Source organism: Oncorhynchus mykiss, chromosome 11, assembly GCF_013265735.2.
Source record: "Oncorhynchus mykiss isolate Arlee chromosome 11, USDA_OmykA_1.1, whole genome shotgun sequence".
Classification (NCBI taxonomy): Eukaryota; Metazoa; Chordata; class Actinopteri; order Salmoniformes; family Salmonidae; genus Oncorhynchus; species Oncorhynchus mykiss.
In genome coordinates, this window is record NC_048575.1 from 71,505,460 (window position 1) to 71,531,747 (window position 26,288).

The following is a 26,288-nucleotide window of genomic DNA, read 5'->3' on the forward strand; positions in this document are numbered from 1 at the left end:
GTTGTTGCGGGTGTAGCGAAATGCAACTTGAAGAGGTTGAGAATGCAATTATCCACAAACCATGAGTTTTTAGCCATGTGCAGCATAACAATATCAAGGTGCATCAGAGGGGTATACTACAAAACAAGATCAATGACTTATATTTTGAAATAACTTGCATTTGTTTTGAAAAGATAAGCTTGAATAGGCATGGATGGACTGATTGACCCAACAACCAAAAACACATATCTTAGTTAAACTTTCCTAATGAACCAGAAAACCTGTAGTTATTTCTGTTTGTTTATCAAAGTTTGCTGACTAACCCATTGATCCTACTTTGTAGTAGGCCTATTTCCTATTTGTATTTGTTGTGGATCTCCATTAGTTGCTGCCAATGCAGCAGATACTCTTCCTGGGATCCAGCAAAAAATAATATTATATAACACTTTTAAACATTAAAATACATTTTACAACAGATTTCACAATGTACCCCTCAGATTTAAATGAAATCTTGACAAATACCATTCAAATTAAATGTTTAATTGTCACATGCTTCATAAGAGAACAAGTGTAAACTATTAGTGAAAATTACTGACTGAGCATTTTGTTGGATTAAGGTTAAAAGACAAAATGCTCTTACGTTGATGAGGTTTTGCAAATCCAATTTGTCTTCATCACATTGATTTTTGTGGTCGAAATGACGTGGAAAAATATTGATTCAACAATTGTTTTCCCAGTGGGCTGTTCTACAGATCTGTGTGTGGACCAATTAAAATAAATACCATCATTGTGTCATCTAAATGGGCCAATGATTGTATAAAAAAAACTATCTTGATTGTCTTTCAACTTATACCCAGTTATACCTGTACTGTAATCTTAGCTGTGGATAAACCTTGTCCCATGGTACCTACTGCTATAATAGGTAGAAGAGTTCAACCAAGTCTTATGTAATTGACTTGCTGTGGTCCTATCTTCTAGCTAGCTGACTTCTGCCCCCTTAGTGATCACTGTTTCATAAGCTGGCCTAGATCCATACTGAATGTGAACCAATTTGCTGCTTAAGGACTTAAGCTCTGTGTTTCCCAAGAGTTCATTGCATCCTTGTATTTTTTTATGATGTCTTTGGAACATTGACTTTTATTTCTCTGTGCCCTTGAAATGAAACCCCAGAGATAAGCCATTGGCAGTTAAAACCTCTTTGTAGAAGATTGGAATTTTCATACCATGCTGCAAGACAGTACATGGAACAACTTTGGGATTTTCATACCATGCTGCAAGACAGTACATGGAACAACTTTGGGATTTTTTGGTGCATTTTTCTGTTCAACTTTACAACACAGTATAGCCTTCATGGGTTGCAAGTCCATACATGCAAGCTCTCTCTCCTTTTTGTTAGATTTATCTGTTTTGTGTCCAATTGTTCAGTTAGGCAATCAGGTGATATACTGTATTTGTGCTGACTTGCATAACATGCTGGACACTGGCCAACCCCCACTTCCTCTCCCTCCCCTCACCCCATTTCTTCACTACTCCTTTTTCACTTCTCCCATTCAGAGAAAAACAGGCTGTCAAAATGTTCTGTTCTTTAACCATTCTGTGGCAGGCTTCACTTTTTAAAAACAAAGGAATGAGACAGAGGTAGTCATATGATCTGCATGCAGATATAGATATAGGGACATTTTGATTTGCAAGCCTAGTGCGCACAGACATGACAAACAATTACCAAGCAATAGTGATGGTTAAAAGTTCACTGTTACTTTCCATGTTACTCTCAAGATCTGTGTACTCCCCTTCTCTCTCTCTCTCTCTCTCTCTCTCTCTCTCTCTCTCTCTCTCTATATATATCACTCTCTCTCTCTCTCTCTCTCTCTCTCTCTCTCTCTCTCTATATATATCACTCTCTCTCTCTCTCTCTCTCTCTCTCTCTATCACACACAGATGTGCAGAAGTGCATATGCACAGAACCCCATCATGAACTTTGTCTTCCTTTCGGGTATACAGGAAAATAACAGTGTGAGTATAAAAGGGGGGAGCAGAGGGAGTTGTTGTTGTTCCAAAAGCTACTGCTAGACAGAGCTGAACTGACTAAGGAGGGACATTTTAACAGAGGGTAAGTGACTGCAGAATTATTTTGTAACTTGTTGTGCATTCTGATAATACAGAGAACAGCCTACATCTCTATATGTTTTCTTTCTGTATATAACCTGTGATGCACGATATGAACAAATTGAGATAGTGTTTTGCTATCTAAAAGAAACGCTGTTTTTTGATGCTCCGTGAGGCGTATATTTAATCATTTCCAGTTGGTTCACAATTAAGTGTTTCTATAGCATTAATATGCAGAGAAAGAGAGAGAACTTTCTGCATTTACCCACCCGTCTCCGAATCTTTCTTTTTCTGTTGTTCATCAGTTTGCCTTTGGTTGTGCAATAGAATAAAAAATAAAATAAAACAACAACAACATGATATCCCTATAATTACAGGTTAGAGTGTAAAACATCAGAAAGAATGACCTTATATTCGAATCACTAATTTATTTCATATCAGCAGATAAATATATATTTTTTCAAAGTCTTCCGTTCTTTGTCTCCGTTAAAGGGGCAATCCGCTGTTGAAACAATAACAGAGCGTCTCATCGCCACTTTTTCTGTAATAAGCTGAGGGATGGGACTGGAGAAATGTAACCACTCTCAAATTCATAGACAGAGCTATGGATGCAAGAACTGACCATCCATAATATGAAAATAGTTTTAACCATGTTTGTGGCTATACAGTGTTTGTTAACATTTACTTTATTTACAAACATTGGTGTAAAACAAGCTTATATTTTGGGTTCTGATGGGCTACGACAGTTGAACTAAGCTCACAAGGCATTCGTATGGACCAGTACCAAAATATTGTGCACTCACTAATGTAAGTCGCTCTGGGTAAGAGCATCTGCTAAATTACAACAACAACAATATATATATATATATATATACTGTATATATATATATATATATATATATATATTCTTCAAGAATCAATGGGTACATATAATTAATTTATGAGTCCAAAAATGGATGCAGCAACTGCAGATTGCTCCTTTACCTGCCATTGAAAAGACCTAATAAATCAGTTCCTTTCAGAGAAAGAGAAGTAATATAGGAAGATTTGGACCAAACATTTGTACATAGGGAACATCCCCCTCATTCTCTGAGATTGTCAGCTTGAGCTTTCTCTCTAGTGTTGACACAGGAAAGGGACACTGTTCAAATCTTCGTTACCTGAGCTGACTCTAACCTGAGTCCTGCTTCTTTCTCTCTCTCTCAGTCTCTCTCTTCTACTCACACACACTCAGCAGATCGAGCCTGCTGCAAGGCACCGTGATGAAGGCGGGGCTCAGCCTGCTCCTGGCTCTCTGCCTGCTCCCTGGGGGCGGAGCAGAGAGTGAGGGGGAGGGGACCCGCTGTAAGCCACCACCTGGTTGGAGCATTGGGGAGGTGGAGCCAATGAAGGGGGTTATGGGCCAGGTCACGGTGGTGGCCCTCCTCCAGGCCAGCTGATCGTTCTGCTTGGTGCAGGCATCCTTGTAAGTGGACCAGATAGGGCTCTGTTCCATTCCCTTAGCCACTTTCCTACCCCTAATGGAGTGTGTTTTTTTTAAAGAATCTTTACAATTGACACTTTTCCGGTTGTCAGCAGCACATCTCTTTATAGAATGCCCGTTCTTTATTTTGTTATAACATGATTTATTTTTGGCCATCTCTCCATATCCTCACTTTTCACTTCCTTGTGTTCCTTTGAGCAGATTGGATGAGCTGCGCCTGAAGCTGGAGGGCCAGGGTCTGGACAATGTGACCTATATGGTGGTGAACCACCAGGGGGAGCAGGCCCAGCACCTTCACACCTTGCTGAGCCAGAAACTGTCTGAGAACATCATATTGTACAAACAGGTACCCAAACAGGATGACGTGTGGCAGGCCCTGGCTGGAAAGAAGGATGACTTCCTCATCTATGACAGGTCAGCTCCTTACTGTGGTCTCGCTGTCTGTCTGTCTCTCTGTCTGTCTGTTTGTCTGTCTCTTGTCTGTTTGTCTTTCTGTCTGTCTCTTTCTCTGTCTGTCTTCCTGCCTGCCTGCGCTCGGTCTGCTCAGAAATACAAAACACTGCTCAGCATTCTGTCTGTTCCTCTCTCTCTTTCACACACAGTATCTTGTCTTATACAGTATCATATATCTCATATACATACCACTTTTTCCTACAGCATGCTGCTGTGTAATCATTAAAGTATCTCTCTCTCTCTCTCTCTCTCTCTCTCTCTCTCTCTCTCTCTCTCTCTCTCTCTCTCTCAATTAAATTCAAAGGGCTTTATATGCATGGGAAACTGTATGTTTACATTGCCAAAGCAAGTGAAATACAGTGCCTTCAGAAAATATTCATACCCCTTGATTTATTCCACATGTTGTTGTGCTATTCGACATTCTAAATGTATTAAATTAATTGTTTTCTCTCACCCATCTACACACAATACCCCATAATGACAAAGTGAAAACATGTTTTTAGAAATGTTTGCAAATGTATTAAAAATGAAATATAAAATTCTCAACCTTGAGTCAATACTTTGTAGAAGCACCTTTGGCAGCGATTACAGCTGTGTCTTTCTGGGAAATGTAAATGTATCCCCTAGTGTTCTTTGGAATGCAGACTAAACCAGGTTTTCCTCTAGGATTTTGCCTGTGCTTAGCTCCATTCCATTTATTTTTTATCCTGAAAAACTGCCCAGTTCTTAACAATTACAATAATACCCAAACATGATGCAGCCACCACTGTGCTTGAAAGTATAGTATTGTGGAGTAACTACAATGTTGTTGATCCCTCCTTAGGTTTCTCCTATCACAGCCATTAAACTCTGTAACTATTTTAAAGTCACCATTGGCTTCATGGTGAAATTCCTGAGCGGTTTCCTTCCTCTCCGGCAACTGAGTTTTTGTAGTGACTGGGTGTATTTATACATCATCAAAAGTGTAATTAATAACTTCACCATGCTCAAAGGGATATTCAATGTCTTATTTTGTTTTGCATTTACCAACAGGCGCCCTTCTTTGTGAGGCATTGGAAAATCTCGCTGCTCTTTGTGGTTGAATCTTTGTTTGAAATTCACTGCTCGACTGAGGGACCTTACAATTGTATGTGTGCGGTACAGAGATGAGGTAGTCATTAAAAAATCACGTTAAACACTATTATTGCACACAGAGCCAGTCAATGCAACTTCTTATGTGACTTGTTAACCACGTTTATACTCCTGAACTTATTTAGGCAGGCCATAACAAATGGGCTGAATACTTTAACAATTTCTAAAAACATAATTCCACTTTGACATTATAGGGTATTGTGTGTAGGCCAGTGACATAACATTTACATTTAATCTATTTTAAATTCAGGCTGAAACACAACAAACTGTGGAAAGGTCAAGGGGTTTTACAAAAGTGAAATAAACCATCAGAAATGAACAGTAAACATTACACTCACAAAAGATTCAAAAATATAGAGGCATTTCAGATGTTATATTATGGCCATATACAGTGTTGTAACACTGAAAATAGTTGACGTAAACATAAATATGGGTTGTATTAACAGTAGTTTGCCCTTTTCTTGTAGCAACAGGTCACACAACTTGCTGATGTGATAGCACACTATGGTATTTCACTTAGTTTATTTTCTAATTCTTTGTGGGTCTGTGTAATCTGAGGGAAATATGTGTCTCTAATATGGCCATACATTTGGCAGGAGGTTAGGAAGTGCAGCTCAGTTTCCATCTCATTTTGTGGGCAGTGCCTGTCTTCTCTCGAGAGCCAGGTCTTCCTATGGTGGCATCTCTCAATAGCAAGGCAATGCTCACTGAGTCTGTACATAGTCAAACCTTTCCTTAATTTTGGGTCAGCCACTCAGTTATTATCCAACTGTGTACTCTCTGATTAGGGCCAAATAGCATTCCAGTTTGCTCAGTTTTTTAGTCAATTCTTTCCAATGTGTCAAATAATGATCTTTTAGTTTTCAAATGATTTGGTTGGGTGTAATTGTGTTGCTGTCCTGGGGCTCTGTGGGGTCTGTTTGTGTTTGTGAACAGAGCCCCAGGACCAGCTTGCTTAGGGGACTCTTCTCTAGGTTAATCTCTCTGTAGGTGATGGCTTTATTATGGAAGGTTTGGGAATCGCTTCCGTTAAGGTGGTTGTAGAATTAACAGCTAATTAGCAGGTATCCTCTTAATTCTGCTCTCCATGTGTTATTGGTGTTTTACATTGTACACGGAGGAGGTTTTTGTAGAATTATGCATGAAGTCTCAATTTGGTATTTGTCCAATTTTGTGAATTCTTGGTTGGTGAGCGGACACCAGACCTCACAACCATAAAGGACAATGGGTTCTATAACTGATTCAAGTATTTTTAGCCAGATCCTAACGGGAGTTTTATGATCCTTTTGATGTCATAGAATGCCCTTCTTGCCTTGTCTCTCAAATCATTCACAGCTTTGTGGAAGTTACCTGTGGTGCTGATGTTAAGGCCAAGGAATGTATAGTTTGTTCTGTGCTCTAGGGCATCGGTCTCTAGATGGAATTTGTATTTGTGGTTCTAGCATCTGGACCTTTTTTGGAACACCGATATTTTTGTCCTACTGAGATTCACTGTCAGGGAGCAGGTCTGTTAATGATAATCCAGAGGATTTTGCCAAGGTTGCTGTTGACGCATATGCCACGGTAGTTATTGGGGTCAATTTATTGGGGTCAATTTTGTCTCTCCTTTTGTGGATTGGGGAGATCATTAGTTGGTTCCAAATATTGGGGAAGATGCCAGAGCTGAGGATCATGTTAAAGAGTTTAAGTATAGCCACTAAGAATTTGTGGTCTGCATATTTTATCATTTTATTTAGGATACCATAAACACCACAGACCTTTTTGGATGGGAGGTTTCGTATTTTGTCCTGTAGTTCATTTAATGTAATTGAAGAATCCAGTGTGTTCTGCTAGTCTTTAATAGCTGATTCTAAGATGTGTAATTGATCATGTAAATGTTCTCTCTCTCTCTCTCTCTCTCTCTCTCTCTCTCTCTCTCTCTCTCTCTCTCTCTCTCTCTCTCTCTCTCTCTCTCTCTCTCTCTCTCTCTCTCTCTCTCTCTCTCTCTCTCTCTCTCTCTCTCTCTCTCTCTCTCTCTCTCTCTCTCTCTCTCTCTCTCTCTCTCTCTCTCTCTCTCTCTCTCTCTCTCTCTCTCTCTCTCTCTCTCTCTCTCTCTCTCTCTCTCTCTCTCTCTCTCTCTCTCTCTCTCTCTCTCTCTCTCTCTCTCTCTCTCTCTCTCTCTCTCTCTCTCTCTCTCTCTCTCTCTCTCTCTCAGGTGTGGTCGTCTGACCCACCATATCTTCCTCCCCTTTTCCATCCTGGGTACTCCCTACGTAGAGAACGCCATTAAGGAGACCTACTGCCAACGCATCTGTGGGGACTGCACGTATGAGGTACACACTCACACACACTCGGTATGTATGTGTTTGTATGTGGGAATTAGTTCTATGACAAACCATCCAACACCCATCCTCCTCTCTCACACACAGAACACAGAGATCCCAGCAGAGTGCAACAGGATGTTAGAGGTAAAGCCTGAGGGAGAAGAGAAGCCAGTCACTGGAGGGGATACACCTCACGGTGGACGCGGCCATCATCACCATGGCAATGGGCACGGTCACCATGGCAAAAGCCATGGTCACGGTCACGGTCACCATGGCGAGAGTGAGGTGGGGCGCGAACACGGTCGTGGCCATGGGGTGGAGCAGCAGCAGCACCAAAATGGCGCTGAGGGGCTCCACCATGGCCAGGCCCATGGCCAAGTGCACGTTGGTCAGGAGCATATGGGTCAGCAGCCCAAGGAGGTGCAGGAAGGGCATATTATGCAGAGGCCCTGAGTGAAGGGGAGGGCCAGGTGAAAGGCAGAGCTCAGCTGACATTTGAAGGAGGGGTCTGACATAAGTCCCTCCTCCAAGGTCAGCTGATGCTGACACTGACGGGGGCTGTTTGGCAATGGGGTGCGCAACGAGCCAATCGGGCTCTGACACTGTGATGAGGCGCTGCCCGCCTCCTGACAGTGACAGGGACTGATGGGCGACTCCAACAATCACATCAGGGAGACCTGACAGTGACGCTTGCCCCCCACAGACTGACAGCAGCCTCTGCCAGTGATGTCAGCCTGATCCCCGGGTGTTGAAACCTGAAGCTGAGAGCAGCTGTAAGCAGGGCCATGGCTCTGTGAAAGTTATCTTGCTTATAGGCCTCATATTAACATCTGTGAGACCAACACCGGGGCAAAGGGCTCATACCATCTTACCAACTAGTATTGCTCCGGTACTGTAAAGCCACACTTGATAGAGAGGGATGGAGGAATACATTGGGTCTGGTAGAAGAATGCTAAGCCTAAACCTGTTACGATATGGGGAATAGGATGGTATTTGAGATGTACCCAAAGGGATAGTATGACATCAAGGAAGGTAGCCTCCACCCTCTCTTTCTCTGTCGGTGCATTGGTGTCACCATCCCGGGAGTGTATTGGGTGACTATTTTGATGTTTCTCCCCCTCCGTTTTGCTCCCTCCATCCAAAATGAAGGTAGGCACAGAAACTACGCTGTAGTGGTGTCTGTCTGATGTCCGGCTGGGGAGAGGGGAGGGTGAGGGCCATACAATATGACCACCCCCTTAATTCAAAGTTCATAATATCGAGAGCTTTAGAAGGAGTATGAAGGAGTAGCGTCCAATGTTGAAATAAACTGAAATCATGGCCAGAAATGCAAGATTTGAACCAAAGTTAGACATTGTTATATTCAGCGTTAGTTAGACATTGTTATATTCAGCGTTAGTTAGACATTGTTATATTCAGCGTTAGTTAGACATTGTTATACTCAGCGTTAGTTAGACATTGTTATACTCAGCGTTAGTTAGACATTGTTATACTCAGCGTTAGTTAGACATTGTTATATTCAGTGTTAGTTAGACATTGTTATACTCAGCGTTAGTTAGACATTGTTATACTCAGCGTTAGTTAGACATTGTTATATTCAGCGTTAGTTAGACATTGTTATACTCAGCGTTAGTTAGACATTGTTATATTCAGCGTTAGTTAGACATTGTTATACTCAGCGTTAGTTAGACATTGTTATACTCAGCGTTAGTTAGACATTGTTATATTCAGCGTTAGTTAGACATTGTTATACTCAGCGTTAGTTAGACATTGTTATACTCAGCGTTAGTTAGACATTGTTATATTCAGCGTTAGTTAGACATTGTTATACTCAGCGTTAGTTAGACATTGTTATACTCAGCGTTAGTTAGACATTGTTATATTCAGCGTTAGTTAGACATTGTTATATTCAGCGTTAGTTAAACATTGTTATATTCAATGTTAGTTAGATATTGTTATATTCAGCGTTAGTTAAACATTGTTATATTCAGTGTTAACAAAACACATTTGAATAAAATACATTATTGATAGAGTAAGATTTTTCTATTATGACCCCATCAACCTTTTCAACTTTTTCTTCAACTAAAAATCTAATGTCACTCCTTTCAAGCAACAACATTTATTTGTACCTTTGAATTAACGCTGTGTTTATTAAAGCAGTAGTGTGTTTTGTAGACAAAATTCAATATTCATAGCGTACAGCTGTGATAATGTGTGTTTAGTTTTCCATGTTTCTGTCACTGTTATTGCTGTTGGCAATATTACACATATCTATAATGCACTGTTCATGAACTAACAAAACAAAGTGACCGCTTTTCAACCAACAAAAAAACAGCTGGAATGAAGGTGGGTAGAGAGAAATATTGAATATACTGTACTTAATGAAGGTCTCTGGGGAAGACTACGGTCACCTAGAACACCCTATGCTTTGTACAGAACAAATTCTTTCTGACTGTGGAGTGTAGGTGGTGGAACATGTAAGAAAATATCAATAAAGGTGGTTGATGCACTCATATTGCGCTATGTGGTCTCTCTCTCTCTCTCTCTCTATATATATATATATATATATATATGTATATACACTGCTCAATAAAATAAAGGGAACACTTTAACAACACAATGTAACTCCAAGTCAATCACACTTCTGTGAAATCAAACTTTCCACTTAGGAAGCAACACTGATTGACAATAAATTTCACATGCTGTTGTGCAAATGGAATAGACAACAGGTGGAAATTATAGGCAATTAGCAAGACACCCCCAATAAAGGAGTGGTTCTGCAGGTGGTGACCACAGACCACTTCTCAGTTCCTATGCTTCCTGGCTGATGTTTTGGTCACTTTTGAATGCTGGCGGTGCTTTCACTCTAGTGGTAGCATGAGACGGAGTCTACAACCCACACAAGTGGCTCAGGTAGTACAGCTCATCCAGGATGATACATCAATGCGAGCTGTGGCAAGAATGTTTGCTGTGTCTGTCAGCATAGTGTCCAGAGCATGGAGGCGCTACCAGGAGACAGGCCAGTACATCAGGAGACGTGGAGAAGGCCGTAGGAGGGCAACAACCCAGCAGCAGGACCGCTACCTCCGCCCTTGTGCAAGAGGGAGTAGGAGGAGCACTGCCAGAGCCCTGCAAAATTACCTCCAGCAGGCCACAAATGTGCATGTGTCTGCTGAAACGGTCAGAAACAGACTCCATGAGGGTGGTATGAGGGCCCGACGTCCACAGGTGGGGGACCTTTGGCATTTGCCAGAGAACACCAAGATTGGCAAATTCGCCACTGGCGCCCTGTGCTCTTCACAGATGAAAGCAGGTTCACACTGAGCACGTGACAGACATGACAGAGTCTGGAGACGCCGTGGAGAATGTTCTGCTGTCTGCAACATCCTCCAGCATGACCGGTTTGGCGGTGGGTCAGTCATGGTGTGGGGTGGCATTTCTTTGGGGGGCCGCACAGCCCTCCATGTGCTCGCCAGAGGTAGCCTGACTGCCCTTAGGTACCGAGATGAGATCCTCAGACCCCTTGTGAAACCATATGCTGGTGCGGTTGGCCCTGGGTTCCTCCTAATGCAAGACCTCATGTGGCTGGAGTGTGTCAGCAGTTCCTGCAAGAGGAAGGCATTGATGCTATGGACTGGCCCGCCCGTTCCCCAGACCTGAATCCAATTGAGCACATCTGGGACATCATGTCTCGCTCCATCCACCAACGCCACGTTGCACCACAGACTGTCCAGGAGTTGGCGGATGCTTTAGTCCATGTCTGGGAGGAGATCCCTCAGGAGACCATCCGTCACCTCATCAGGAGCATGCCCAGGCATTGTAGGGAGGTCATACAGGCACGTGGAGGCCACACACACTACTGAGCCTCATTTTGACTTGTTTTAAGGACATTACATCAAAGTTGGATCAGCCTGTAGTGTGGTTTTCCACTTTACTTTTGAGTGTGACTCCAAATCCAGACCTCCATGGGTTGATAAATTTGATTCCCATTGATAATTTGTGTGTGATTGTTGTCAGCACATTCAACTATGTAAAGAAAAAAGTATTTAATAAGACTATTTAATTAATTCAGATCTAGGATGCGTTATTTTAGTGTTCCCTTTATTTTTTTGAGCAGTGTATATTCTGTGGGGCAAAAAAGTATTTAGTCAGCCACCAATTGTGCAAGTTCTCCCACTTAAAAAGTTGAGAGGCCTGTAATTTTCTTCATATGTACACTCCAACTATGACAGACAGAATAAATAAAACAATTCCAGAAAATCACATTGTAGGATTTTTAATGAATTTGCAAATTATGGTGGAAAATTTGTATTTGGTCACCTACAAACAAGCAAGATTTCTGGCTCTCACAGACCTGTAACTTCTTTAAGAGGCTCCTCTGTCCTTCACTCGTTACCTGTATTAATGGCACCTGTTTGAACTTGTTATCAGTATAAAAGACACCTGTCCACAACCTCAAAGAGTCACACTCCAAACTCTTCTATGGCCAAGACCAAAGAGCTGTCAAAGGACACCAGAAACAAAATTGTAGACCTGCACCAGGCTGGGAAGACTGAATCTGCAATAGGTAAGCAGTTTGGTTTGAAGAAATCAACTGTGGGAGCAATTATTAGGAAATGGAAGACATTCAAGACCACTGATAATCTCCCTCAATCTGAGGCTCCACGCAAGATCTCACCCCGTGGGGTCAAAATGATCACAAGAATGGTGAGCAAAAATACCAGAACCACACGGGGGGACCTAGTGAATAACCTGCAGAGAGCTGGGACCAAAGTAACAAAGCCTACCATCAGTAACACACTACGCCGCCAGGGACTCAAATCCTGCAGTGCCAGACGTGTCCCCCTGCTTAAGCCAGTACATGTCCAGGCCCGTCTGAAGTTTGCTAGAGAGCATTTGGATGATCCAGAAGAAGATCGGGAGAATATCATATGGTCAGATGAAACCAAAATATAACTTTTTGGTTAAAAACTCAACTCGTCGTGTTTGGAGGACAAAGAATGCTGAGTTGCATCCAAAGAACACCATACCTACTGTGAAGCATGGGGGTGGAAACATCATGCTTTGGGGCTGTTTTTCTGCAAAGGGACCAGGACGACTGATCCGTGTAAAGGAAAGAATGAATGAGGCCATGTATTGTGAGATTTTGAGTGAGAACCTCCTTCCATCAGCAAAGGCATTGAAGATGAAATGTGGCTGGGTCTTTCAGCATGACAATGATCCCAAACACACCGCCCGGGCAACGAAGGAGTGGCTTCATAAGAAGCATTTCAAGGTCCTGGAGTGCCTAGCCAGTCTCCAGATCTCAACCCCATAGAAAATCTTTGGAGGGAGTTGAAAGTCCGTGTTGCCCAGCAACAGCCCCAAAACATCACTGCTCTAGAGGAGATCTGCATGGAGGAATGGGCCAAAATACCAGCAACAGTGTGTGAAAACATCATGATGCAAAAAGCATTATACCGACTGTCACGGCAGATTTCCTCCTCTTCGTCTGAAGAAGAGTAAGGATCGGACCAAGATGCGGCGTGGTAAGTGTTCGTCATTTTAATGGAAAAACTAAACACTACAAAACAACAACGTGACAACCGTGACGCTAATGAAACACTGTGCTAACAAGCAACATAACATAGACAATCACCCACAACCCACAATGACAAAACAGGCTACCTAAATATGGTTCCCAATCAGAGACAATGACTAACACCTGCCTCTGATTGAGAACCATATCAGGCCAAACACAGAAACAGACAAACTAGACATACAACATAGAATGCCCACTCAGATCACACCCTGACCAAACAAAACATATAAACATACAAAGCAAACTATGGTCAGGGCGTGACACCGACTGTATTTCTGTAGTTTGACAGCTATACAGTGCGCTTTTTCCACAGTTTATTTATTTATTTTTATTTATCCATTGTTTTACCAGGTAAGTAGACTGAGAACACATTCTCATTTGCAGCAACAACCTGGAGAATAGTTACAGGGGAGAGGAGGGGGATGAATGAGCCAATTGTTAACTGGGGATTATTAGGTGACCATGATGGTTTGAGGGCCAGATTGGGAATTTAGCCAGGACACCAGGGTTAACACCCCTACTCTTACGATAAGTGCCATGGGATCTTTAATGACCTCAGAGAGTCAGGACACCCGTTTAACATCCCATCCGAAAGACGGCACCCTACACAGGGCAGTGTCCCCAATCACTGCCCTGGGATATATATATATATTTTTTAGACCAGAGGAAAGAGTGCCCCCTACTGGCCCTCCAACACCACTTCCAGCAGCATCTGGTCTCCCATCCAGGGACTGACCAGGACCAACCCTGCTTAGCTTCAGAAGCAAGCCAGTAGTGGTATGCAGGGCGGTATGCTGCTGGCATTATGTTACGTTATAGCCTTATTCTAAAATTGCTAATATTTTTCCCCCTTACAAATCTACACACAATACCCCATATTAAGTTAAGACATTTTTGAAAATGTATATTTTTTTAAATGAAATACCTTATTTACATAAGTATTCAGACCCTTTGCTATGAAACTCAAAATTGAGCTCAGGTGCATCCGGTTTCTTGGATCATCCGTGAGATGTTTTACAACTTGGAGTCCTCCTGTGGTAAATTCAATTGATTGGCCATGATTTGGAACGGCACACACCTGTCTATATAAAGAACCTACAGTTGACAGTGCATATCAGAGCAAAAAACAAGCCATGAGGTCGAATAAATTGTCCTTAGAGCTCAAAGAAAGGACTGTGTCTAGCCACAGAATTCAGGAAGTGTCCCAAAACATTTCTGCAGCATTGGGCTGCCGAGTGGTGCAGAGGTCTAAGGCACTGCAGCTCAGTGCTTGAGGCGTCACCAGACCCTGGTTCAAATCCAGACTGTATCACAACCGGCCGTAATTGGGAGTCCCATAGGGCGGCGCACAATTGTCCCAGCGTCGTCTGGGTTTGGCCAGTGTAGGCCATCATTGTAAATAATAATTTGTTCTTAACTGACTTACCCAGTTAAATAAAAAAATAAAAATAAATAAGGTCCCCCAGAACACAGAATGACCTCCATCATTCTAAAATGGAATTTGTTTGGAACCACCAAGACTCTTCCTAGAGCTGGTCGCCTGGCCAAAATGAGCATTCTGGAGAGAAGGGCCTTGGTCAGGGAGGTGACCAAGAACCCAATGTTCACTCTGTCAGAGCTCCAGAGTTCCTCTGTGCAGATGGGAGAACCTTCCGGAAGGACAACCATCTCTGCAGCACTCTACCAATCAGGCCTTTATGGTAGAGTGACCAGACGGAAGTAAAAGGCACATGACAGCATGCTTGGAGTTTGCCAAATGGCACCTAAAGGACTCTCAGACAATGGAAACCAAGATTGAACTCTTTAGCCTGAATGCCAAGGATCATGTCTAGAGGAAACCAGGCACCGCTCATCACCTGGCCAATACCATCTCTATGCTGCCACATGGTCGTGGCAGCATCATCATGCTGTGGGGATGTTTTCAGTGGCAGGGACTGGGAGACTAGTCAGAATCATGAGAAAGATGAATGGAGCAAAGTACAGAGCGATCCTTGATGAAAACCTGCTCCAGAGTGCTCAAGACCTCAGACTGGGGCAAAGGTTCACTTTTCAACAGGACAACGACCCTAAGCACACAGCCAAGTGGAGTGGCTTTGGGACAAGTCTCTGAATGTCCTTGAGTGGCCCAGCCAGAGCCTGGACTTGAACCCGATCAGAATCTCTGGAGAGACTTGATAGTAGCTCTGCAGTGACGCTCCCCATCCAACCTGACAGAGCTTGAGAGGATCTGCAGAGAATAATGGGAGTAACTCCTCAAATACAGGTGTGCCAAGCGTGTAGCTTCATACCCAAGAAGACTCGAGGCTGTAAACACTGCCAAAGATGCTTCAACAAAGTACTGAGTAAAGGGTCTGAATACTTATGTAAAAAATGGTATTTGTATAATTTTGCAAACAATTCTAAAAACCTGTTTTTGCTTGACATTATGGGGTATTGTGTGTAGCTTGATGAGGAAAAAAAACAATTGAATCCATTTTAGAATAAGGCTGTAACATAACGAAATGTGGAAAAACTGAAGGGGTGTGAATACTTACCGAATCTTTAAAACTTGATTGCTGATATACAAAACATTTTGGGACTATATCAACTATGGACTACTGAAATAAAATATAATATAAAATGTTCCTTTAAGTGTGTTTAGGGGTGTTGGCCGCGCCCAATAATTGGCAACACCTACTAATTGGCCACATCGAATTTAATGAGTGCTTCCTTTGAAATGGAGTCTGTTTAAATAGACTAAAATCATCCATCCTGGTGACAGATAATGGACTAACTACATGGATAAAGATCAGAAGATTATAGGTCATGATGCTGTGTCACAATAAAAAAGAAATGTATTTGTAGGATTAACGCCTAAGGAAATGTGTTTCCATGTGTCCTAACAGTGCTTGGAGTTTTGAAAGGTTAACCCAAAATAAGCTAGCCGTGTTATTACAAGTTGCATTAAAACATTCAGTGAAAGTTAAGTTATTGAAAAACCTCCAAATAACCTGTAACTTCCATCCTTAAAGCGTTAATAAAACCTCCCATGAAAACGTTTTAAGAGTTAAACATTCTCAGAACCTCCCTACAACCTAAAAATCAACATGCCCAGAAGGTGAAATGTTCCCTTCTGTTCTCAGAATGTTTAAAAAACATGTTGTTTTACCGGTCAGGAAACGTATGGCTTCGTTCCCACAACCAATGTGAAACCAAAAACATACAGTACCAATCAAACGTTTGGACACACCTACTCGTTCAAGGGTTTTTCTTTATTTCTACTATTTTCTACATTGTGAAGCAGGTTGAGAGAATGCCAAGAGTGTGCAAAGCTGTCGTCAAGGTAAAGGGTGGCTACTTTGAAGAATCTAAAATATTAAATAGATTTTGATTTGTTTAACACTTTTTTGGTTGCTACATGATTCCATGTGTGTTATTTCATAGTTTTGATGTCTTCAACATTATTCTACTTCTAATAAACCAAATGTGCTAGCTGGGAAGTAATTTGAGAAGCCCTTCAGAGTGGTTTGACTGTCAAAGGAATTTGGCATGTCGCCTACTGTACAAGTGTCTAGTTCTTTAACACCTGACTCACATGTTAGTCAAGTAGTGGAAGTCATATTACTACAAACATGTATCACGGTAATAATCATGTACAACTTTTAACAACTATTCAAACAAAATAGTAAACAGTAAAGCACTCCCAGAAACACTTTTTTTTGCCTGTAATTCAGAACCATTAACACCAGATGGCAAAGGAGATACGTTAAAGGTCCCAGAGCTCTCTCTTGCACAGGCCATCCTGCTCATTGCCAGAGCGTGTCTCTTTGTGTAAGCAGCCTGTAGACTAGTTATACCAGAAAACTGGGCAGTGTCCCTTTTCACATGCACAGACGACTGGGTTCACAAATTACATTCCTGGGAGGAACATTGCTTTCAAAGTGAGTCAACTCCCTCTCTGTGTCTACATAGTACAGGCCTAGGCATAATACTGCTGCAGTAGGCTAATAATTGTTTAATTAATAAAAGTGATGTTCCTACTCTAATTCTTTGTATAAAGAAACCCATGTTTCAAATATTTTTGCTGAGCTGAGTTTTCCTCGTGTAAGACATTGGCCCTTCAATGTCATCCTCACTGAATTCTCATAGTTAACAAACCACACATCAATCAAAACAGACTTTTCAACTGTGACCAGGAGGTTCCCTTCGTGTGATCAGTGTGACCAGGAGGTTCCCTTCGCGTGATCAGGAGGTTACCTTTGTGTGATCAGGTTACCTTCGTGTGACCAGGAGGTTCCCTTCGTGTGACCAGGAGGTTCCCTTCGTGTGACCAGGAGGTTACCTTTGTGTGACCAGGTTACATTCGTGTGACCAGTAGGTTACCTTCGTGTGACCAGGAGGTTCCCTTCGTGTGACCAGTGTGACCAACTGCAAACAGTGTTCTTTCTCTTTCTTTCCTCAAGTTAACACGGCAGCATGTATTATAATAACTTACCTCTGAGGCCTAAACTGGGATTCTACACAGCACATATGCACAGAGTGTATAAAACATCAGGAACACCATCCTAATATTGACTTGCACCCCCTTTTGCCCTCAGAACAGCCTCAATTCATCTGAGCATTGACTCTACCAGGTGTTGACTCCAAAGCTTCTGACAGTTCTGTCAAGTTGGCTGGTAGTGGATCTCTACTCTGAACATCTCGTTCCATCTCATCCCACAGATGATCAATTGGATTGAGATCTGGTGACTGGGCAGGCCACTGCAGTAAGCTGAATTCACTGTCACGTTTGTGGAACCATTCCTGGACAATCCTAGCCTTGTGGCATGGGGCTTTATCCTGCTGAAAAAAATGTGGAGATGGATACACCGCTGCCAGGATAGGCAATGATGTTCAGACATCATGTGGCATTCAAACGTTGCTCTACTTTTATCAATGGGCCCAATGTGTGCCATGAAAACACGCCACACACCATCAGTCTGCAATGTTGACACCCGGCATGATGGATGCACGACCTCATATGGTTCTCCATACCCTAGTCCTCCCATCAGCATGAAACAGCAAGAACCTGGATTCATCAGACCAGGCAATGTTTTTCCAATTATCCAGTGTTTTTGTTCCTTTGCCCACTGCAACCCCAGTGTCGTGTTTTTTTGTCAGAAAGAAGTGTAACTCCGTAAAGTCGTCGGCTGTCATACCCCATTCGTGTCAAGGTACGACGAGTTGTTTATTCTTGTTTGCGTCTTTGGGCACCAATGTTGTCCTGGACTGTCAGTTGACTAACTGTGGCCCGTCTGTTGCTCTGCACAATTTGTGTCAGTCTCCTTTGTCCTCTTTCATCAATGACACATTTTCGACCCCTGGCATGCCATTGGCAGGATGACTTTTGTGTGGTGGACCATTCTTGATACTGGTCCAATGAGCAGTGTTGCAGTTCCTGACACACTCAAAACGGTGCGCCTGGCACCAACTACCATACCCCGTTCAAAGGCACTTAAATCTTGTCTTGCCCATTCACCATCTGAATGGCACACACACGCAATCAATGTTTCAATTGTCTCAAGGCTTAAAAATCCTTCTTAAACCTGTCTCCTCCCCTTCATCTACACTGATTGAAGTGAATTTAACAGGTGACATCAATAAGGGATCATAGATTTCACCTGGTCAGTCTGTCATTGAAAGAGCAGGTGTTCCTAATGTTTGTACACTCAGTGTACTTAGGAGTTTATGTAATGGGGTCAAGGCATCCTCTTCCACCTTTAAAAAGCATATTCCAGAAGCGTCTCTAGACAGCAACTCCTCACTGTAATGGAGCTGAATAACCATTGAGACTGCTCCTCTAAGAAGGTCAACAAGCAAGCAGAGGCAATAAACGAGTGCTGTGTGGGCAGATAGCGTGGGCGTAATTGGCCTGAAGATCCAATACAGGGGGAGCAGTGACTTATGGGTAATTACCTGCAATGTCCTGGGACGCAGAGCTGTGAGTGGCTGGCTCTCTGATCCAATCAGCCCCACACTGAGCAGCTGAGTACACAGGCTCTGTCTAATTGGCCAATCTGTTGTCCTCTCGACACAGGGCTGCTTCCAGGATGCTTCCTGATCCACTTAGCTCCGGAGAGACCCACACAGTTGCATCGACAAACGCCCGAGCACGCACACACTATTTATTCCTTGCTGTGTAGAGCATTTACTGAATCAACACCCTCCACTGTCACGGCACATTGTGAACTCATCCTGAGTGACCTAAAATGTGGAATATCACACTCCTATTTCATTCTGCATCAGAAGGTTTAATGGCCCATGCATTCTGGCCTTTAAATCAGAGTATCTACACTCAGGCATGACCTTTTTAAGTAGTGTGAGAAATCAACAACAATGTACAAATACCTAACCGACAAAGATATATATTTATTGTGAATCTTTTTGAAAGATATTGAACAGAAAACAACAGGAAAGAAAAAAATGCAGCAGAACCTCAGAAACCCGTCGAACGTCGAGGCCCTCGAACCAGACCCTGTCAAATTTTATCAAGCTGGGTGTATAGCCAATCAACTCCAAAATAAATCCCAGAACTCAACACTTTCAGCCTAAAAATAACAAACAAACAAACATAACCTGAGCCTGTAGCGTCGATGCTCTGGTCTGCTGATGCAAACGCTTCGTGACGATTTAAAAACCACTATAACTCATATCTATAGTAGCCTCCTGCTCATCTCGCTCTTTAATTGTCAACGTATGAAACACTTACGATAACCCTTTGACACAGATGACATGGGATTGTACAAAAACCAAAAACAATATAGAGTTTAGTTACAGCACGCTCAGACTAAGATATTGGCTTATATCTTGAAATAATACTTGTGCTACAATATCTATACTGTATCACCATATACAAAATACTCTGTAGGAAAAACACACAATATCTTATCTTTGTAGTGAATATCAAGGCAATAGGTGTCTCCATCTTCAATTCTTATACAATTTTAAAACAGACTTTGCTATGCATTCATGATAGATAATTCACAGACTAATTCACAGACTTGACTTTGTCTGAAATACAAAATATGTATATATAACAGCCTAATTCATACAGTGTCTAATATTCCAAAGCACAAATAATTGAGCTAATATTGACACATTAGTATTCAATTTAACATAAGGTACATTGGCAAAATTACTGACACAAATGGTAAACAAATGTCTGGTAACCTTGAATGGTAGCACTTTACTTGACACCCAGCGTCATAACATGTTATATGGTCATAACGCTGTCATGACACATATATTTAGACCCATTGTGACATATATTGCGTTATTTTATGGCTGGTTATGACACCTACATAAGAATGTCAAAACCCACAAAACCTACTGTACCACACAAGGCAAAACATTCCATTACACCACAGCCTATGAGTCCACATTATTACCTACCTCCAACGCAGGAGGCGAACAAGACACTCTCTTTTTGACTGGTATCTGACATTAGGACGAGGCTTATATGATTCTGATGGTCATGATGCTTCTTGACAGTGTCATAAAGTGTCTTTTCAACAAGTTACTTAAAATCTGATAAAACAAAACATTACTGTAAAAAATTCATTGCAACAACAAAAAATTATTTAAGATTCAAACTTTCAAAGAAAGGAAACTATTTGGCATGGAAAAAACTAATTTGAATAAATGTGGGTTTTGACACTTATGTAGGTGTCAGAACCAGCCACAAAATAATGCATAATATGTCACAACAGGTGTAAATATATGGGTCATAACAGTGATATGACCATGTTATGACAGGTTATGACCGTGTCATAATGTGTTATGACTCTGGGTGTAAGGTACAGTGTTACACCTTGGGTATAGCAACCTTGGATGCTACAAACCATGTCCATGTCGCATTGCACATTCCACTATACAAACATTTACCAACGTCCAACAGACTAAAACCTTAGCAGTACTTGTCTAAATAATCTGATAGAGCTTTCCTTATAGTGTACATACACATAGGCACCTCTGGCTTATTCAGTTGATTGCAAAGTTTTAGAATGTTGCATATAGAAATGCAATGAATAGAGCTGACTCCAATGCTTTCATATTCTACTACACAACATAGAACAATGTCTGTTCCAAGATAATGCATTTCTATTTCAACCTTCTATGAAGTTACACCCGCCTGAATAAGCCCGTGGCAAGGCTGAATGCAGACAGGAAACGTGCCGAGCAGCAATATTTCTGACTAGTAACAAGACAAAATACAACATACATAATACAGTAGTTGTTACAGCACTAGTAGAAATATATTAAGACATTTATTTTTCAATGTTTACATGCTGGTAGCAGAGAGAGAGAAAGCGAGAAAAAGAGAAAGAGAGAATAAGCATGACAGAGAATGGCACATTTGCACAGGTTGTGAACGATAGCATGTGTCTAAAAACAGTTATCATTCATTAATTGTTAAATAGATGAATCCACAAGTGAACATTCTTGCTGTGCCGGCATAATATATGTTTCATATTTACCTCAGAAACCGGGTCTTAAGGTTTGATTGGCAAGGGCTGTGTCACAGCTTCGATCTAAAATAGCTTATTCTATGCTGTTGTATTTGTGATAAAGCCATGCGAATCGTCAAGTTCAAGAGTTCCTGTAGTGAACACAAAACAATCACAGATTTCCTGCACGTACAGAGAGGCTTTTAGTCCTTATGATGCAGTTTGTACAGGCTGAATGGATCCCAGTTATACAGAGAAACGTTGCAAATCCAATCAGTTTTCCACACTGACTCAAAGTAATCACATTGAATTTGTTTGTTGAAATGACGTGGAAACAATGTTGATTCAGACAGTTTTGGTTGAGTGGGACAGCTCCTCACATATCCTCTGGAGCTGATGGTTCTCTTGTGGATCAAGATAATCTTTCTGATGATGATAATAATATTTCATTTGTAGTGTGCATTTTCCGCGCTCAATGCGCATAAGGTAGAAAACTAAAACAAAACAACAAAAAAACAGCATGAAGTATAAACAACAATCACAATACATGGAAACATTACATACTAATGCAAAATACAGGCTTTAAGCTAATTGAGTGATGATACATGTACACTGAGTTTACCAAACATTAGGAACACCTCCATAATATTGAGTTAAATCCCCCCCCCCCCTCTCCTTTTACCCTTAGAACAGCCTCAATTTGTCAGGGAATGGACTCTACAGGGTGTCAAAAGCATTCCACGGGGTTGCTGGCCCATGTTGACTCCAATGCTTCCCACAGTTGTGTCAAGTTGGTTGGATATCCTTTGGGTGGTGGAACATTCTGGATACACACGGGAAACTGTTGAGGGTGGAAAAACCCAGCAGCGTTGCAGTTCTTTACACAAACCAATGCGCCTGGCACCTACTACCATACCCCGTTCAAAGGCACCTAAATATTTTGTTTTGCCCATTCACCCTCTTAATGGCACACATACGCAATCCATGTCTGAATTGTCTCAAGGCTTACAAATCCTTATTTAACCTGTTAACTCCCTTTCATCTACACTGATTGAAGTGGATGAAACAAGTGACATCATTAAGGGATCATAGCGTTCACCTGGAATTACTAATGCAGATTAATGAAATATGATAATGTGTTCTTTGTTTTAATGTTACATTTCCCGTTCACAGCCAGTTGTCGTCCTTTACGACAGTGTGTGTGTATGTCAGCTCAAAAGAAGAGTGGATACTATCCTTTCCCCTTCTGTGTGTGTGTGTGTGTGTGCCTGGGTATGTTTGTAAGGTTGTGGGCGTATAGAAAGCTCTGAGCTTCTAAGTACATATTTCACTACCTCAAAAGGAGGTAATTTTACTATCATTACAAAGTGCAAGCGAGAGCACATTAACATTGGCATTACATTTAGAAACAGAAAAATATTATAACTACCCCTTTTCACATTTCCAGTCATAGAGTAGTACCACAGTATGAGTCATAACACCCATAACACCTAGTGGTCAAACAGGGAAATGATTCCAATTATTTTCCCACCATAAATATTTCCCTTAGGGGATTTTAGAAATAGGTAAACTAAGGGCTGTGTTTGGTGTAGGTTTACCCTGGCATGACGTTTTGAGAACCATGTAAATCTCTCAAGGACAAGGTGTCTTATCAATATATTTACCTGTTTTTACCTGCACAAAAATCAAACGCTAATTCATGCTAATGTCACTATCATAAAGAACTACAAATGCCATGATGATCTGGACAAGACTGCCAAATCTAGGCAAAGGTGAGAATCTCTGGATCAACCATTGTTAGCTAAATGTAGTAATGAATATATTGGCAACATTTCTTTAAACAGAGAATTCTATGAACTGTCTTGTGCAAATGTTAAATTGACACAATATCTGTTAGCAAAGGTGTCAGCTGGAGACGACGTGCAGGAGCTTGCAGGGATTTGTAGTTTTGCATGTCTACTTTGACATCAATTAGCATTTTTCAATTCTGAGCGTAAATAGATCTGAATATATTGATAAAGTCACCTTGTCCGTGAGAGATTTACAAGGTTATAAAAACGCCACGCCAGGGAAAGCCTACATGAAACACAACCCTTATTTGAAGTGTTTCTGAAATCCCCTATGGTGGAAAATGAATGATTGGAACCATTTCCCTGTTTGACCACTAGGTTTTATGGTTATTATGACACCTCCACTGTGGAGCTCTATTGTCCCTGCATTTACAATTAATGCAAAGTCAGAAAGTAGAACATATAAAAGCAGTCTTTCCTATATTGTGAGAATGAAGTCTATGCTGTAAGTGAAATCTGCTTGGTGTTACGGGTTTTCTTGTTCTCTGTTTATTATAGTGACCGGTGTCTGAGTTGTCACAGTGAGTGCAGACAGGTCGTCTAATGGCCGTGTTAAAAACTGACCTCAGTCTGGTAATAATTAGATGACTCTGCCGCAAAAAGGATGCAAGAGAAATATAAGCATGAAAACATGCCATTAAGCAAAATAATGAGAGCGCAAAATGAACGACCGTAGTTACTAATAGTCACTGCTCGCTGTAGCGCTAAGTTTGACAAACAGCACACTCAAGTGTTCTGTCAATTAATGAGGCCATAACGATGATGTTAAAGTTGGTGTGTTTGTATAAATGGCAAGTAGATGTGCTTGTTATTCTCCCAGACATGTTGTTATTGGATCAATCTACAGTCAAATTAAGACTTAAACCAACAAGCTAGAGTATTAAATATGTATATGTTAAACGTAGATATTTATACATTAAGGTGGGACTAGGTGTGTCTGCAAGGCAAATGTTTACATTGCACCTCATCAGTCAAACAACAGATCTATTGAAGTATCAGGTAACATAGAACTAGAACCATGTCTGAGCTTGTCTGTCTGCGTATGTATGGTGCATAAGTGTATCTGTGTGTATATTAGAGAACCGTTCATTTCAAGGTTTCAGACTGTGGGTTTTTCGGTGTCTCAGTCTTAGTCAGAAAGAACACAGTAAGATTTGTTCACATATTACTTTAAGCCTTGTCAACCAGAAAGGCCAATTTTACAGAAGCTCTTTCCTCAAGTTCCAGTCACTCATACAAGCCAAACACAACAACTAAACATTTCTCTTCCTCAGCTTCCCTTCAAGCACTCTCAAACAAACGACCATGCTTGTTGTCGAGTCTGTCCCGTGAGATATTTGGCTTCCAGCATTGATCAAGTAGAACAAGGCTGTCTGTGATGATTATTGACTTCATGTGGCCTCCAACCTCTACGCCCCAAGGCCTACTGGGCAGTGTAGTTTTTCTTAAGGCGAGAGGTTGCCCAACAGGTCCGGGGTGAGGTACCCTATGGGCATGACGGGCAGGGGCTTGGAGGGAGGTTGTGGGGAACAGTTAGGGGACCTCTGGGGGGAAGGGGGGTTGAGGAGAAGGCTGTGCTGGAAATCAACATCCTGAACCACAGTGTAGTCCGAAACAGGGGGGAGGAACTGAGCAGGGGGGGAGTCAGGAAGGATGTAGGGGGACTGGTAGTCCCCTAGGAGGGTGGTAGCAGGAAGATAGGCCTCCTGGTGGGGCTTGCTCTCGGCAGAAGGTGGAGGGAAGGTGTGGTAGACCTCCCCAGGTGAGGAGGGGTCAGGGGTGCTCATCTGCCGGCTACTGCTCTCTGTCGTGTAGCCCCCTGCCTCAGGAGCAACCACCAGCAGCTGAAACTTCAGCTTGTTCGTTCTCCTATCCTCCTCTTCCTCACTCTCCTCCTCTCCTCCCTCCATTTTTCCCTTCTTATACTTCTCTGTTGTTGGAGTGTTCTCCGGGGCTCCGACCTGCTGGCCTGGCGAGAGCACCACCCCTCCGGTGGGCGTCACATCGCTGACCTGGGCATAGAAGTCCATGTTAACCCAGCTCTGAGGGCCTCCCAGCTGGGTCTGGACCAGGTGCCTCTCCCCTCCCTCTGGAGGTAAGTCTGGAGCCTGGAGCCCGGGGCATGGGACCTCCAGCACATCTAGGGATGGGGTGCTTGAGTGGCTACAGTTCCCCAAGCATGGCTCAACTTTGTTGGGTTGGCAGGACAGGAGGGCAGCCATTAACATCAGGGTCTCCTGGTCAGGCAGCTCTGGATCATAGGAGCTGGCCCGGCCAGAGTCATCCTCAGGGATACTGAGAGAGGGCGGGAGAGAGAAAGAGAGAGGGGGACAGAGGGAGGGAGAGAGGGACAGAGGGAGGGGGAGAGAGAAAGAGAGATAGAGGGAGGAGGAAAGAGAGAAAGAGGAGGAAAGAGTGAGAGGAAGGGGTGGAAGGGGAGAGAGAGTTACCTGGAGGTACCATTCCAGATCTCATAGCTAGCTACTTTAACGCTGCTTCATGCAAAGAGGCTCCTGTAGACTGACACTTTCCTAGTATAATTTCAGAATTGTTTCACTGAACAAAGCCTGCTCCATCCTATACCTGAGGCCATGAAAGCAGCCATGGTTTGTGTGGTGGTTGTTGTGACCCAGCAGTCTCTGTGAGTCTGAGCTCTGGTTGTCCTTCTCCCCAGGCTCAGGCTCGTCTGCGTCCAGCTCGATGAACTCCACCCAGGGCACGTCCTGGTACAGGTCCGGGGGGTAGGAGTGGAGAGCCCCCATACCAGCTCCACTCAGGATGAAGTTCAGCTCGTCCAGCTTTCCCTTCTGGATGAAGTGTGACAGAGGGAGAGACATTTGAAATGTCATTATTCTTTTGGAACTTCTGTGAGTGTAATGTTTACTGTACATTTTTATCTTTATCTTTTTATTTTTTTTATTTCACCTTTATTTAACC

At 42.3% G+C, this 26,288-nt stretch overlaps 1 protein-coding gene and 1 pseudogene across 6 annotated transcripts in view; one reads left to right on the forward strand and one right to left on the reverse strand.

Moving 5' to 3' along the window:
• Positions 1-1,894: 1,894 nt before the first annotated feature.
• Positions 1,895-9,970, forward strand: LOC110536350 (annotated as a pseudogene). Of its 4 annotated transcripts, none has more exons than XR_002475414.2 (5): positions 1,895-2,089; positions 3,320-3,550; positions 3,770-3,982; positions 7,347-7,464; positions 7,561-9,970. The product of XR_002475414.2 is annotated as a selenoprotein Pa-like, transcript variant X2 (transcript). The 4 variants fall into 4 exon arrangements; XR_002475415.2 differs by having other exon boundaries at positions 3,323-3,550; XR_005034737.1 differs by having other exon boundaries at positions 1,896-2,089; positions 3,292-3,550.
• Positions 9,971-19,403: 9,433 nt separating this feature from the next.
• The window catches only part of LOC100135988 (growth hormone receptor), a 74,302-nt gene continuing 67,417 nt past the window's right edge, over positions 19,404-26,288 (reverse strand). Inside the window, exons 10-11 of one of the 2 annotated variants that reach the window (XM_021622098.2) lie at positions 25,935-26,158; positions 19,404-25,646 (exon numbers count right to left, since the gene is read on the reverse strand). In XM_021622098.2, coding sequence (XP_021477773.2) covers positions 24,797-25,646; positions 25,935-26,158 — 1,074 coding nt within the window. In that variant the 3' untranslated portion in view covers positions 19,404-24,796. The remainder of the gene's footprint in view (positions 25,647-25,934; positions 26,159-26,288) is intronic. The other variant, XM_021622097.2, reaches the window with a different exon arrangement.